Source organism: Watersipora subatra, chromosome 10 (genome assembly GCF_963576615.1).
Source record: "Watersipora subatra chromosome 10, tzWatSuba1.1, whole genome shotgun sequence".
NCBI lineage: Eukaryota > Metazoa > Bryozoa > Gymnolaemata > Cheilostomatida > Watersiporidae > Watersipora > Watersipora subatra.
In genome coordinates this window covers 32,128,566-32,143,856 of record NC_088717.1, presented here as the reverse complement: position 1 = coordinate 32,143,856, position 15,291 = coordinate 32,128,566, and the positions used below count along the sequence as shown (strand labels likewise).

General features: G+C 38.2%; 1 protein-coding gene across 1 annotated transcript; it reads left to right on the top strand.

Annotated features, from left to right (window-relative positions):
• Positions 1 to 6,504: 6,504 nt before the first annotated feature.
• Positions 6,505 to 6,924, top strand: LOC137406975 (uncharacterized). Its single transcript, XM_068093573.1, has one exon. It carries the CDS (start codon positions 6,505 to 6,507, stop codon positions 6,922 to 6,924), a length of 420 nt encoding a protein of 139 aa, XP_067949674.1.
• Positions 6,925 to 15,291: the final 8,367 nt, after the last annotated feature.

Here is a 15,291-nt window from a genome sequence, read left to right as displayed (position 1 = left end):
GTGTGTTCTCTCCTATCTATTATGCTGGTGAACTTGCTTATGCTAGGTTCTCCTTCAAATATTAAAAACCTTTAAAGGTTGACTTGCAACAAAATTCACATTACAGTTATTTGGTATCAAAAGGTTCACCATCTCTTACTCTGCTGTATTGTAGGTGCAAAACATGTGGAAATGTGATTACAAGCTCTTAAAAGCTCAAAAAGAACAGTTAATTGCAGCCATCACAAAACTGCCGTAGATTAGAATCTCCTACGTCGAACTTTGTGAAACCAACTTTAAAACTAGATATCGTAACCATAAACGCAGTATAAGTAATAGCTCGAAAGAAAATGCTACAGAACTGAGTAAACATATATGGGCACTAAAAGACCAAAACATTAACTTCAAACTTGACTGGACTATACTAAAACATGCTAAATTCTACAGTAACTTAAGTAAAATGTGCAGTTTATGTATTTCTGGAAAATATTACATTATTAAAAAAACCTGACATGTCAACACTTGATAAAAAAACAGAAATTGCCTCATCCTGTCCTCACTCTAAGAGTTATCTGCTCTGCAATTTTGGTAACAAGTCAATCCGAACGCGACAAAATCCACCAATCACCTGAAAGAGTGGGATGTTTGAAAAGTCACCATCTTGTTCCAATTGAGGTCTACAGTCTGAGGATTGCACTAGCAAGAAACTGCCAGTATCTGAAAAAAAAGTAAACTATTTAATTTTCTAATTTATATATATATTCTACCTGAAGATTGCAGAGCGATTGCATGAAACTATTAGTAGTAATGATTTTAACCTGTAGTTTTTAATAAATTTCATATATATATATATACATACATATATCTATATATATACCGGAGATTCTCGTTAATGCGCCCTAGATACCTAGTAGCGGCGAATAGTCCGAAAAGTACGGTACTCTATAAGGCGGACAGACAGATAGACAGACAGACAACGATTGCCGTTGATATAGTAGATATATATATATCTACTAGCTGCATTACCCGCCTACAGGAACAGATTCGTGCGCCTCAGTGCGCCTCATAGATATATAAACCTAGATTGGCCAATAATAGCTATTCCCATCGGTTGCCTTGTCAGACTTAAATAGCATGACGTAACGTCATTGTATTGTACCTCATGCTTGACTGCACTGTTGTTAACAATGGAGCTAATGAGGAGAAGGTGACAAAATCACATTTATTTTCACATAAAAACCTTCTTGGATAGATAATCCAGTAAACTAAAGTAATTATGTGATAATATCTGATAACCACCATAGATTAAAACTATAAAAGCTATGACTTGTTGCACACAAATCATGAGCCATCAGGGCTTTATTTGCTACACTCTCCTATCCCCATTCTCTCTTTTCCCCTTCTCCAAAGAAGAAGTGAGAAGGAGAAAAGAGAGAAGATGAAAAGGAGAGGGGGGCAAATAGCCCACCCACTCAAAGAGCCAGACCCTGGTTAGGTAAATAGACTAATATCATGCTGAACTAAACATGACTAAATATGATGAGTATGCAAGTATGTCTTAAGTCAAAAATGAGACAGAATGATTATTTTACAGCTGGCTGTGTAGGTAGCTAGGTCACTAAAGCTGAAGTGTAATGATTATATCACTAGCATCGTGGATGTTACCAACTATGATGTAAACCAAGCAACGAACTCCCTAATCACAGTTAAGAATCGTGGTGGCTTGACTTTGTCTTCGCCTGTGGTGATTGAGGTTTGCAACCACAGTGAGAAAACGACGAGAGTGTTGCTTAGTAGTGCTGGATTGGTGAAAAATTTTCCCAGGCTAGCACTAATTGCCTCCAAGGAAAAGTTGCTGAGGTTCAACATCATGCTATTGTTTAAGTATAATCATCGTTTAAGTGTAATCAAGCTAGTAGCCTAGCTCGTAAGATAGCAAAGAGATATATTTCGATTAGGGCGTATTATGAAGCTAAGAATAGAGCTGGCACGGGTAGCTCGTCCGGTTTTGACCCACCGAGTCAGAAGTGTCCGGGTCGAGCCACCCGACTTTCGGGTCTTCCTATACAAAGACAAGGGTAGGTTAATGGCTAAACAACAGCGGTTGTATATCGCTTTTTAAGTGCGATTGAAATGGAGTCGCATATAGTCTTAGCGCGGAAGGACTAGGCAAAATAAAACAAGGTGAGTTCAGACTATATTTTTACGTCTGCGACAATAGTCTTTGGACTATAGGTTTCACAACGTTTTTTGGCAAGAAATAATCAACATGTCGGTGGTCTGAGAGTTCATGAAGAAGCCAGTCACGAAAGGAAAATACCAAGTTATTTGTACAATATGCAAAAGCAAGTTAAAGGTTGACTTGCAACAAAATTCACATTACAGTTATTTGGTATCATAAGATTCACCATGTCTTACTCTGTTGCGTTGTAGGTGTGAAAGATATGGGAATGTGATTACAAGCTCTTAAAAGTTAAATAACGAACAGTTAATCGCAGCCACACGAGACAGCTGTAGTTTGGGTTCGCTTTCCAAAACGGCTCAAATGGGACGTAGTTGTTACAGAATGGTTTCTGTTTATACTTTCATGCAACCTCATTCGTCGAAATATTTTCACAAATATACTTCACGCATTCAATAAAACTATGTCTATTGTTTTTACGCGTCTGTTTTATCGTCATTGTAATGCTGTCACTTTTAGCACTGATATCTTATAACTTACCGTAAAAAATTGTCAAACTTTTTAATCTTAGTTCGAAGGAGTACATATCATTGTCTGATAATCTTGACGAGCTTGTTGGTCACCTGTGATAATTGAAAAGTGCCGCAAAAATTATTTTCGAAGTATTGGGTCACATGATAAAATTACGACTTGACAATTGAATAATGCCGAAACAAAACTGTAAAGTAGCGAGCATCTATATTTGATACGGGGTATTCGGTAAAACCCGAAGTGTTTGTCATAAACTAGTGCTTTTCAATTCACGTAAAAACATCACGTGACAAAACGATAACCAAACTGTAATGACAACATCAGAGAAATAAACAGATTCCAATCTATGGCGGCTTTTCATTTTTGAGCTTTTAAGAGCTTGTAATCACATTTCCACGTATTTGGCACCTACAACACAACAGAGTAAGACATGGTGAATCTTTTGATACCAAATAATTGTAATGTGAATTTTGTTGCAAGTCAACCTTTAAGCTACAAAGAAGGGTCCACCTCAATACTATTAAGGCATTTACAACGAGGGCATTTTGAGGAACTTAAAAGCGTGTCTAAGAACCTTCAATCTAGCAAACTTATTTTATTTTTAGTTTCTTTCACTAATACCAGAAGTTTTCGAGAAGTGATGGATTTTTGCTTTCCACTATGCTGGGTTATCTATTTCTGTATTTGTAAAGTATTTCTCAACTAATCTCTTGTTGATTATAATAGCAGCTGAAAATAAAATCTGTAATAAAAACACTAGCCAAATCATGCCATTAATCTATCACCCATTGAATAGCATTGATCCACCAATGCCTAGCCATAAATTGTAAATTGCATCTATAAACCAAGACACAAAATATAATGATTGGTGTGATAATGATTTGTTTTATCTTAGTTTATTGGTGTCACAACATTAGGCTGTAATAGAACTATCTCTTAACCTTAAATGAATAAAAAATCGCACGTGCTGACCCGGTTCGACCCGATCTTGGCCCTCATTACTGACCCTGAGTCTGGTCCGACCCTGCATTCCTTGGTCTTATTCCAGCTCTAGCTAAGAAAGCCATTGATTCCATTTCCCTGATCAGATCATGAAACATGACTAAATTAGTGCGTACCAGGCACGCACCTGCAATTGCTCCACCTGTTTTTGATGGCTCTACTGATGTGGAAGATTTTCTGTAGCTATTTGAGAACATAGCCATGCATAATGGGTGGTCTGTTGGAGAAATGGCTATCCGTCTCCGACTGTCAGTCATGGGCTCAGCCGGTATAAATTTACATAGTGGTAGCTACCTAGAGTTGAGAGACAACTAGTGGCCAACCACTCTATTAGCATGGAAAATGCAATGACTGTGCTTAAAAGGCTGCGGCTAAGGTTCGGGGATAATGTATTCTTTTTCTCAGACCAACTTTGTAAGCTCGTAAGGCATTCCCCAAAATGGAACGTGAGTCGGTGGACCGACATGCCATGAGGGAGTTAATTGCTATGCTACCTCCAAGCTCTCAAGCAGCTTGGCTGTTTAAAGCACAACCACCTCATAGTTTGGAAGAGGCTGTCCGTAGAATTCATGAAGCTAATCCAAGCGTTGAGCGAAAGATGAATCAACTGGATGAGACTGAGTCATCATCAAACCTTTCTGACAAAATGATGGCCATGATGCAGGGCACACAGGCCAGCATGCAAACCCTAGTGCAGCAACTTGCAGAAGGACAGAAGCAAATTGCTGAAGGACAAAAGCAGATGCTGGAAATGTTGGTACAACAAAAGCAGCAACGTGGGCCCCCTAATAACCGTTCAGAGCCTGATAATAGGAAGTGCTACGCTTGTCAGAAGATTGGTAATATTGCTCGGAATTGTCCTACTAAAGGCTCCAACAAGGCTTCAATGGAGGGAAACTCTAAGGTCCAGGGGTCATAGGCCCAGGGCTTTCTGGACAGATACCTTTAAACCTGGGAAAATGCCAATTACATGGTGACCATATGACAACCGCTTATTATGTGCCTGTCACTATAGATCAGGGAAAGAACGTTATGCTGTTGGACAGCGGGTGCACTCAGTCTGCCTTTCCACTTGAAGAGTTCCAGAAACCTTCGGCTCGGAGCTGCACCAAACTCCAACCGGTACTCGGGCAAGGTATTTTGGCAGATGGTACTGATATTCAACTACAGGGCTTAAGCTATAAACAGTTTCAGTTGGGAACTCAGAAGATAAGTCACCAGTTTGTCATAGCGGATATCGACAATGCTATTCTGCTTGAATTGGACTTTTTCGAGAACCATCAGTGCCTTTTAGATTTTCAAAATGCTCAGTTAAAGATCAGAGATTTAGCGGTCAGGTGCTGTGACAGCCAGGAAAACCTATTGAAGGTGAATAATCAGGTCCGCCAGGAAACAGTGTTGCCTCCCTGTACAGAGAGAGAAGTTTAGCATGGTATGGCTTAGCACTAAGTGGGTTCAAGAGCCTGCTTGCATTGAATCAGCCGATAGGGTGCCAGGGGTGCTTGTCGCCACCACTGTTCAAGATCCTGATGAGCAACAAGTTCACCTGAGACTGATTAACTACACAGATCAGGAAATACGAATTCCAGTAGAAAAAATAGTGGTTACGTGTATGGCTGCTAATCTAACTAGACCGGCACCTACAGAGTCAGCCAGCCGTGGCCAGCTGCCTGAACACCTCACGATGCTAGCTGAAGAGAGTTGTCAAGGGTTTAGCCCCGAGGAGAAGCAGAAAGTTCAGGCACTGATAACAGAGCATCAGAGCTCCCAATGTGACTTAGGCAAGACTAATGTGATTAAACATGCTATTCCACTAGTGAAGGGAGCAAAACCCTTAAAACAGAGACCTTATCGACATGGGACAGCTCAGGAAGCCGAGATAGAAAAACAAATCAAGGAATTGCAAGGGCAGTGCCTGATCCGGAAAGGACATGGTGCCTGGAGCTCCACAGTGGTGTTAGTGCAAAAAAGGACGGTAGCTGGCAATTCTGCGTTGACTACTGTAAGCTTAATGAGGTCACTCACAAGGATGCTTATCTGCTATCCCAAATAGATGACACCCTTGTTGCTTTCTTTTCAGCACTCTGTACCTCACTAGCTGCTACTGGCAAGTCGAAATGGAAGATGATGCAAAGGAAAAGGCTGCCTTCGCCACACGATCAGGATTATGGGAGTGGCAAGTCCTCCCTTTTGGTTTGACCTCAGCTCCGTCTACCTTTGAAAGACTGATGGAGACTGTGTTAAAAGGATTGCATTGGAAGACACTATTAATTTACCTTGATGACATTTTTGTGTTTTCCAGGGATTTAGATAGCCATTTGGAGCGTCTAAAAGAGGTGTTTGTAAGGCTACAAGAAGCTGGGCTGAAGCTGAAGCCAGCAAAGGGCAGATTAGGGATCTGGGCAGGAAAACCCTGGCAGATTATCGCTGTAGACCCGTGTGGTCCACTACCGGAGACTACACGAGAGAATACAGAAATTTTTGGTGTTGACTGATCAATTTACGAGATGTTATGATGCCATCCCCATTCCAGATGAACAGGCCAACACAGTAGCTCATGTGTTGGATGAGCGGATCTTTAGCTATTTTGGCATACCAGAAATCATCCACACAGACCAGGGGTCACAATTTCAATCAGAGTTGCTTGCTGAATTTTGTAAGCTGTGGAATTGTGACAAGACGCAGTCCGCTCCATACCACCCTCAAGGAAACTCTGTGGTCGAGAGGTTAAGCTGAACAATGGGAAACTCTCTGAGAGCCATGCTCGTTGAATCGAACACTTGGAATGGGATCAACAGGTTCCCCAGATTATGCGTGCAGTGCGTGCCATCTCCCATTCGAGTACTGGTGAGACTCCAAACTACCTCATGCTTGGTAGAGAGACACGCCTGCCCCATGATCTACTCCTCAACTATCTAACCGGTGTAGACTGCTCTGAAAATGAGTACGCAGTTCGTCTGCAGTATGATCTACAGACAGTGCATGAGAGACTACGAAAGCAACAATTCCGTGTCCCTAGAACTGATGACAGTGAGGAAGAGTCTAAGTTTGTGATTGGTGATAGAGTCTTGCTCAAGTCATATTTTAAAGGAAAGGGTCGAGGAGCTAAGTTACAGCCTAAATATGTCGGGCCATATTCCATAACTAAGGTACTCCCATTCCAGCCCTACCAGATGGAGCAAAGAGGCAAACTGAAAGTTCATCATGAGGGCAGGATTAAGCTTTATTGAGGAGACTTGAATGAGCCAGTGTCTGGATCAGTGCAAGACAACCAGGATCATCTCCCAGAGGAGAATGACCCTCCAGTAACGGTAAAAGAGGGGGCAACTTTGGCCACATTTCGTTCTGGCTAGAATGTCAAACAGCCTGCACATCTCTCTGGTTATTGGCTAAATAGGATGAAGCGTGTTTCGCCAACAGATAGACCGATTCTGGGACAGAATCAAGACTTAGGAGAGAGTGGTGTTATAAAAATTAATAATTCCCTATTAACAAATGGCTACATAGCATCCGAGGAAGACTTCCCGTCATTAATGCACAAGAACAACTCTTTTAAACAAAGTGGTGGCCCTTAAAGAGGCCGTTAGGTCTGTGATGGAGTTCAGCAGAACTCGGCTTTTACTGGAAGGTCCAGCGAATCTGTGTGACTGCAAATGAGTGAGGGTGACCTTGGCCGTCATCGAGGTGATCGCTGGTGCTAGTGTCTTGTTGAGGCTGGGAAGTCCGGCAGCCCCACCGGATCTGTGTCATACCGGGTAGGAGAAGGCGGCACCAATGCGCTCACTAGTTAAAATAATTAAATTATTAGCAACAGTAAGTAATTTGCCTCTGTGAGGTAGGCTGTAGACAAGCGGCGGTATTATAGACACTAATACTATCACTATAGCGCTAGCTTATGTAAATAGTTGAATTAACCAATTAGATAATTACTGATTGTTCTAGAAGATCAATTCTCATCTTTTATTTCGGAGCATATTATACCAAGTCGTACATAGTTCAATTAGTTGTAGAAAATTATTCTTTTTATGTACAAGCACCTCGAAACAGAAGTAATTCTTCTTTATTGTGCTCGAAATGTTATTCTGCTGATGTGGTTGAGCTATATAATTTTTAACCAATAGCAAGTTGTGTTTTTGGTAGCTCTGTATAAAAAGAGCAAGGCGAAGTGTTGTAGGGCAGTCTGGATACTGTTATCGCTACGGATTTGTGTATACAGTTACATTGTATAATAAAGTTTATTTCAAGAAGACAAGATTTATTTATGCCAAGAGTAGTTTTAGACAGGCTGTGTAAGGAGTAACTCAAGACATTCACCTTTAAAGTGCAGAAATTATAAATGCAAACAAGCAGCTTAGATATAAATAAATAGTTTGTTCTGAGTCTGTTTATCGACTCACCTCTGAGTCTGTTTATCGGCTCACCTTTGAGCTTGTTTATTGGCTTACCTCTGAGTCTGTTAATTGGCTCACTCCTGAGTCTGTTTATCGGCTCACCTCTGAGTCTGTTTATCGTCTCACCCAGAGTCTGTTTATCGGCTCACCCCTGAGTCTGTTTATCGGCTCACCTCTGAGTCCGTTTATCAGCTCAACTCTGAGTTCGTTTATCGGCTCAACTTTGAGTCTGTATATTGGCTCACCTCTGAGTCGGTTTATCGGCTTGCCCCACCTAAACGAGTTGGACACGAGTTTACCACATTAGAGTACTTTGTTCACCCTGTCCCTGGATTCTTCTATTACTACTACTACTACTACTATTAATAAAACTAATAGTAGTGGTAGTCTACTACTAGTAGCACTAGTAGTTTTATAAAAAAGGATAAATATATTGCTTTTTATATAGTACCTGTACAAACCTGTAACCCTAGTATATTGCACGGCTATACTGTGCAGGATTAGGGTCATATCTGGTACCTGGACAAACCTCTAGTCTAATCCTTGCCTATGGCATGGCTATACTGTGCAAGAATAGGGTCATATTTAGTACCTGTAGAAACTTCTAATTCTTGCATATAGTATGGCTATACTGTGCAGGGTTGGGCTCGTATCTGGTGCCTGTGGAAACTTCTAATCCTTGCATAGGGTATGGCTATACCGTGTAGGATTAGCATCATATCTGGTGCCTATACAAACCTTTAATATTTGCATATGGTATGGCTATACTGTGCAGGATTAGGGTCACTTCTGTTACATGTACAAACCTCTAATCCTTGCCTATGGTATGGCTATATTGTGCAGGATTAGGGTCATATCTGTTACCTGTAGAAACCTCTGATTCTTGCATCTGTAGTATGGCTATGCTGGTATGCTATGCTTGCGATACATAATATGGCTATGCTGTGCAGGGCTTGGCTCATATCTGGTGCCTGTACAAACCTCTAACCCTTGCATATGGTATGGCTATACTGTGTAGGATTGGGGTACTAGTACAGGCTTCAAAACCTAATAATACGATATCTGTATGTTTTTAGTTGAAACATTCAATATGAAGAGCGCTTCACGAAATGTCTATGTAAAACGGGTCACTACTTCATTTACGTTAGGTAACAGCACGAATGAGCGCATATAATTTCCCTTTACTTGTTTTGGTTAACAGTGTAATCTTCATGTACCTGTACATGAAGATGTGCATGAGTTAACCGCATTATTTTTATATACATGTACATGTACATGTATTTGTGTTTATTGCACAAAAAACATAGCCCATATACATGTGTACTTTATATTTGTTACAGAAACAATCCCAACGAAAGGCCAAAGCAATCACAATGTTCCATAAAAGAAGTTTGAACAGTTTTTTGAAGCGGGTATGTATGGTGGTTTTTAACTAGTTAATTTAATATTTGCCAATGTTTAATTTTCCATTTAATTGTATATGATTTTCTGCTGTCATTCTTAACTGGTGACTGGTCTCACCAACATAGCATGCAGCAAATTCTTAGCTGGGTAATTTGCCATATAAGTGACATTGCTTAGGTACAGGGTCTTACTCAATGCACAATATGCTACTAAGATTATGTTAACAAATATTCTAAAAAAGAGACCAGAAGAGCTTGTGTACATGAGTTTGTAAAAATAGGTAATAGGTTGCATATAAATAACAAGATAAGATAAATAATCTAATAGCCTGTTCTACCTTCAATTGATTACGTGATTTCCTCTTATATAGGGTGACAAGTTGGCAGAAAAAGGAGTAGTGTCTTGTGGTGGTCCGTCTCAGAAACAAGTTGGCGAAAGTCGGTATGTTTATTTTTAAATATTTAGTATGTCCTTATTTCTAGGAAATAAAACAACAAAGTAGTCAAACTCTACACTGTTTGATATACTTGATAAGATGCCACATATTAGTTAGCACCTTTTGGGCATGCATTCTCCGGTGAACTCCAAAAAAACAATTTTGCCGGTCGTTAATAGAGGCGCCCTATAATCAATAACAAAAGATAAACTAGATGTCATGTCCTTCAATCACCTTTATTAGTTTGGCAGAGTGCCAAACTAGTGGCAGCGACCAGCTGAGCAGCATTCAGTCTCAAAATATTGAGAAGTTGAGCACCTGTGACATTGATGTCATGACACTAGACAATAAACGAGCTCTCGTGAGCTCGTTTGTGAATAAAAATAGTAAGTCATGGAGTTACATCTGTCTCTTAGAATACTGCTAGGTTTTTTAATGAACAACTTTCAAGAATAATATATTACTTATTTTAAAAATTGCTAAGTGGAAAGCATTTTATAAGGGGTGAAATTTTATTGGATATTATTGAGCTCTTCTATAGAGAGTTTTCCCGTTTATTATATGTTGTTTTCCTATTTTTCTGTGTAAAGGTCATAACTATAGGAGACAAAGCATTAGAGTCTGCATATAAGGCAGCACACAAAACATTTTGATTCATTCTTATACTCAGCTAGGTTAAATTTTCAACAATAAATAATATATAAACTATGAAGCGTTTTATTAATTAATCCTTAATTGACATGGGATTACTAATCGTTTTTGTATATCATGGAATAACCATTCAAGAATTTTGTAATATTGTCTGAAGCTTGGTTCCTGACTCTTGGTTGAGCTACTGTTTTTTTGCAGGTCCAGTGTGAGAACTTACCATGGTTATGGAGATTATGCACTTTCAGAGACAAATCAAGGCTGTCTATATCTTGAACAAATTTCACCTTGTTGTATTATGGGATTTGTTAGGCTCAGGCTATATTGGTGTCTGAGCTCAAGGCAGTACAGGTGGTCTTGGTAATTACGGTGAGTGCATAAAGCTGGATAAAGCTAGTGGGTAAAGCTAGTAGATAAGCTAGTGTAAGGCAGTATATGGGAGGATATAAAGAAATGTAACGAAAGACCAAGGCTCTTCTTGATCTTCACATCAGTACATGTGAGTACATTGATTTATACAACATGGCGCAGTTGACAAAATTCTGATTTTTTTTCTTTGTGTGTTAACGTTAGCGATAATTTTTCTGGTTACGGGGTAAGTTTAAACGGTTGATTAGACCCTTTCACGGGCGTGCAGGCGAGGTGACGTGAAGTAGGGTGGTGTTGTGAGGTGTTGTAGCGGTGAAGTAGCGGTGTTGTTGAGGTGTACATATTTATTACGTGTTCGGAGGTGGGAATAACACTAATTTCATACGAGTGGGGTAGAGTGAATTTGTGGCGAGAGAGATATTGTGTTGGGTAGAGATGGAGAGTGGGTTTCCGAAGCTGGTGTTTGGTGAGCGCGGTGATGGGTCGTGGGAGAGATTTATAGAGGAGATGAATTTATGTATTGAGAGTGCTGTCGAGAGAAGAGGTTACGAAGGTGAAGGTGACAATAGGCGCCCTATTATGAGAGGTAGAGGTAGGTTAGTGCCACTATTGAGAGCTATTGGGCACAGTGATAGAGAGGTATTGAGGAGTGCAGGGTTTGACGTAGATGGCGTAAATTCTACTTATGAAGGGGCAGTGGAGGTTTTGCAGGATTATTATGGTAGGCAAGAGAGTATGTTCGTAAAGGGGCATAAGTTCCTTACGGCTACGCAGGCACTTGGGAAAAGTGCTATTAGTGATATTAGTGGTATTAGTACTGTAATACTGTAGTATATGAAAGTGGTATTAGTACTGACTGAATTGTATTAAGATAAAGTTCTCTGTAAAAACAAAACCAAGATAAACAAGGCATACATATTAACAATAAAGCATTAGAAAGCATACAATAAAATTAACATTGAGCGTTCACAATGATATACATAATAGTAAACATATTGCAGAGTTTAAAACTACATATACATATATAACGGTTAATAAAAAACTTACAATTATTTCCATAATAGGCTTGTTGACCAATCAAATATGTTGATAATAAGAGTAAATTATAACATCTAAAATAAACAATGGTTATTGGACACAATCATACAATTAAAGCAAACAACAAATAATATCAATCAGGTATGTGCAATTATACAATAGACAAAAATACATTACATTCAATAAATTTAATAAACAATTATATACTTACATATAAACAGAAAAGTCATAGGAGTTATTAAATATGTGTTAAAAAGTTATACTGGAACCTTGTCTTGTGCTTTCTTGCTTTTCTTCAAAGCTAACGAGGAAGAGTAGCTATTTTGCAGAAAAGCTAATTTAATTGAAGATTAAGTTTAAAATAATTTGTGTTGTATTACGCTGAAAGAAAAGTATTATTTTTACTATATTTAATAAATATTTTGTGCTCACTAAATAGATGCTTATTATTCGGCTGCAATTTCGCCTGAGTTTATCTGCTTATGTGTTTGTCTTTCAAAATGTGAGCACTAACTAAATATCTATTTAAATGCTACAATACAGACTTGTGCCAAGAATTTTTGTGCTGAAGTCCCTAGAGATCATTTAAAACACCTACCACTAAAACACGTTATAAATTATAGTTGATATACATCATTTTTACTACTATATTTATACTACATATTCCCATCTTTCCCAAATTTCGTAACTAAAAGTGACATATACTTTTGTGACATTTTGTTTAACGACTGTTGTACTTACGCTATACAGCTATAAAAGCGGGAGTCTACAGGCCAGAAATAGTTCTTGTCTTCACACTCCTAAAGTGATGAGCTAGCTGAATAAATTACACACACCACCCAAGGAGTTGTACCACCTTACAAGAGTCTGTTCATTGTAGCAGTAAATTATTTGCAGCACTATATCTATATATGTAATACTCTGAGAGAATTTGATAAATTTTTACATAACAAGTGGAGGTAAATGTATCCTTGTATTTTTATACATTATTGGCCATTATTGTATAAAGATTACTTAACAACTAGATGTACTTTGCAGAAAATCAAAGACTTGTTATGCACATTAATATTTGTAATACTCACTGTACAATTTTTGTCTGGTGATATCCTCAACACATTATTTAATTCAACTCTTGAGAGAACACAGAGCTTGTTATAGCTGTAAATGTTCTATATTTTTATAGATTTTAATCCTGCATTTTAATTAATTGTTAATTAACCAATATCATTTCCCAGCTATATTAATTACATAACTAGGACAATTCTAACTTTCGAACATACATGTATATGCATTATACATACATTTTGCTACTTTTACATTATTTTATCACAAAATTCAATGTTTCAAGAAAATATATTATAATAATCTATCACGCAAGTGGTATTATTTATTAACAAGCAGTAATGCTATTGACAGACAAAAAACAAAAAAATTGATGACAAACTTTGCAATTGGGCTAAGTCTCAGCAATTGGATAGTTTCTTTTCAAAAGTTGTCCTTCCTTTATTTTAATCAACAACCTATACATACAATTTTTTGCTTTAACCTTATAAAAATATTTTGATATTGTAATCTTATTAATAATCTGGTTGAGTCTTGTAATGGTTTAGCATATATCTATGCAATATTAGAAATTACAATTCTATTGAAAAGACAACTCCAAATACAAACATGCAGTCAGACAATTGTATATGTCATTATTCACTGCCTTGTCACAGGCATCTAATCTACAACTTGTTCCATATGTGCAAATATATCATCAATTGATGGGTCAGAAGACTATTTTCGCACTAGAAAATTACTGCATGGATGTCTAACATTAGTTCAAATCATCCTTGTTGTTGAAGTTGCCTGCCTGTGGACAAACAACTCCAACAACAAGGTTCACGCGATTCTTTGCATGATTAGAACTAATCTAACATGTATTATATCCTCGGTTGCCAATCGGTTTTATGGAGTTGTCCTACATTGGTATGTGGACAACTCCATAAAAACAGATTTTAATCAGGGAATGAATTGCCAAGCGGGTACTGGCTTTCACAGGTGGGCGCATGAACTCATGAAAACCAGTACCCTGGCTATTTCCAAGACAATAGTTTCCACTATACATATATACTTCTTAGACATATATAATTCATACGCTTCACACGTGCCGATATCATGAATTATTATTTATTTACAAATTACAACAATATTATACCTACTCGTTAGTAGAATTGGCTAATCATATATGTACACACTGGTTCATGTATATAACTGAAAATCGATACAAAAAATCTAAGGAGAAACAGAAAAATAAATTTTCCAACTAAAAATTCTAATATAAAAATGCTATATGGGTATTTAAGGAATTTGCTCTACTTGAATACCACACTAACATCAATGATTAATAACTACCAGTACAACTTCAATCTAAACTATGCCAGTGTGATTTATTATGTTTAGGCAAGCCGCCTTGTTGTTATGGTTTTTCAGGAGTGGAGAGTTCAAATTATAGGACTTGACCTAGGTCTTTAGTGCAAGTCTAGCTATGCTAAGTATCAGAGGTTGATTATAGCAGTCAGGTATCCTTTATTCTTATGAACCAAAAACCTAATACACAAGTAGCAAAATTCTAGAATATAAGATAGATAACAAGTAGTAAAGCCATGTAAAATAATCCCTTACGCCAACAGCTAGCTGTAACTGGTCTTAAGCTCTATCTTGTACGTCTACAAGTGTCACTGTCAAAAGAGGATGAGCTACTAAAATTGTTCGCTTTTATAGACATTCAGGATAGGGTACCTATAATGTTCGTATTATATCTTTGTGTTGTAGGATTAAGTCTATTGGAGAGAACACTGTCTCTGCGCGCGTCATCTGAAGAGCACTGTCTCTGTGCCTCGGAGTTAGGATTGCATAATACTGCTTCCATTGGCACTGTGTATGCGTCAGGGAAAAGTACCGGCTCAGGGTGAGGGTAAGTTGAGTTATTTTTGGTTGTGCTTGGTGATGGTTGATAGATGTAATTACTTCCAAATTCCTTTGGCGGCTTCCACAGGCGGTGTTGACGCAGTTTCCAAGATTGATGTTTTCTAATTCTGACATTTCCAATTAGAGAATCTTTTGATGTCTCTTAGGCGTCTTGCTGCTTGTAGGTATTATATGCTTATCCTGTGGTCTGGCTGCATTTCCTGCTGGTATCTTGTTTTCGAAGTATTTCCGTACAACAAAGTAATTAAGCTTTGTAGTTCTAGCGAAATAAAGAAATATAAATAAAAACATTAATTAATGGTTTAAGTAAAATTGTTCATACATTTGGTTAACACCAA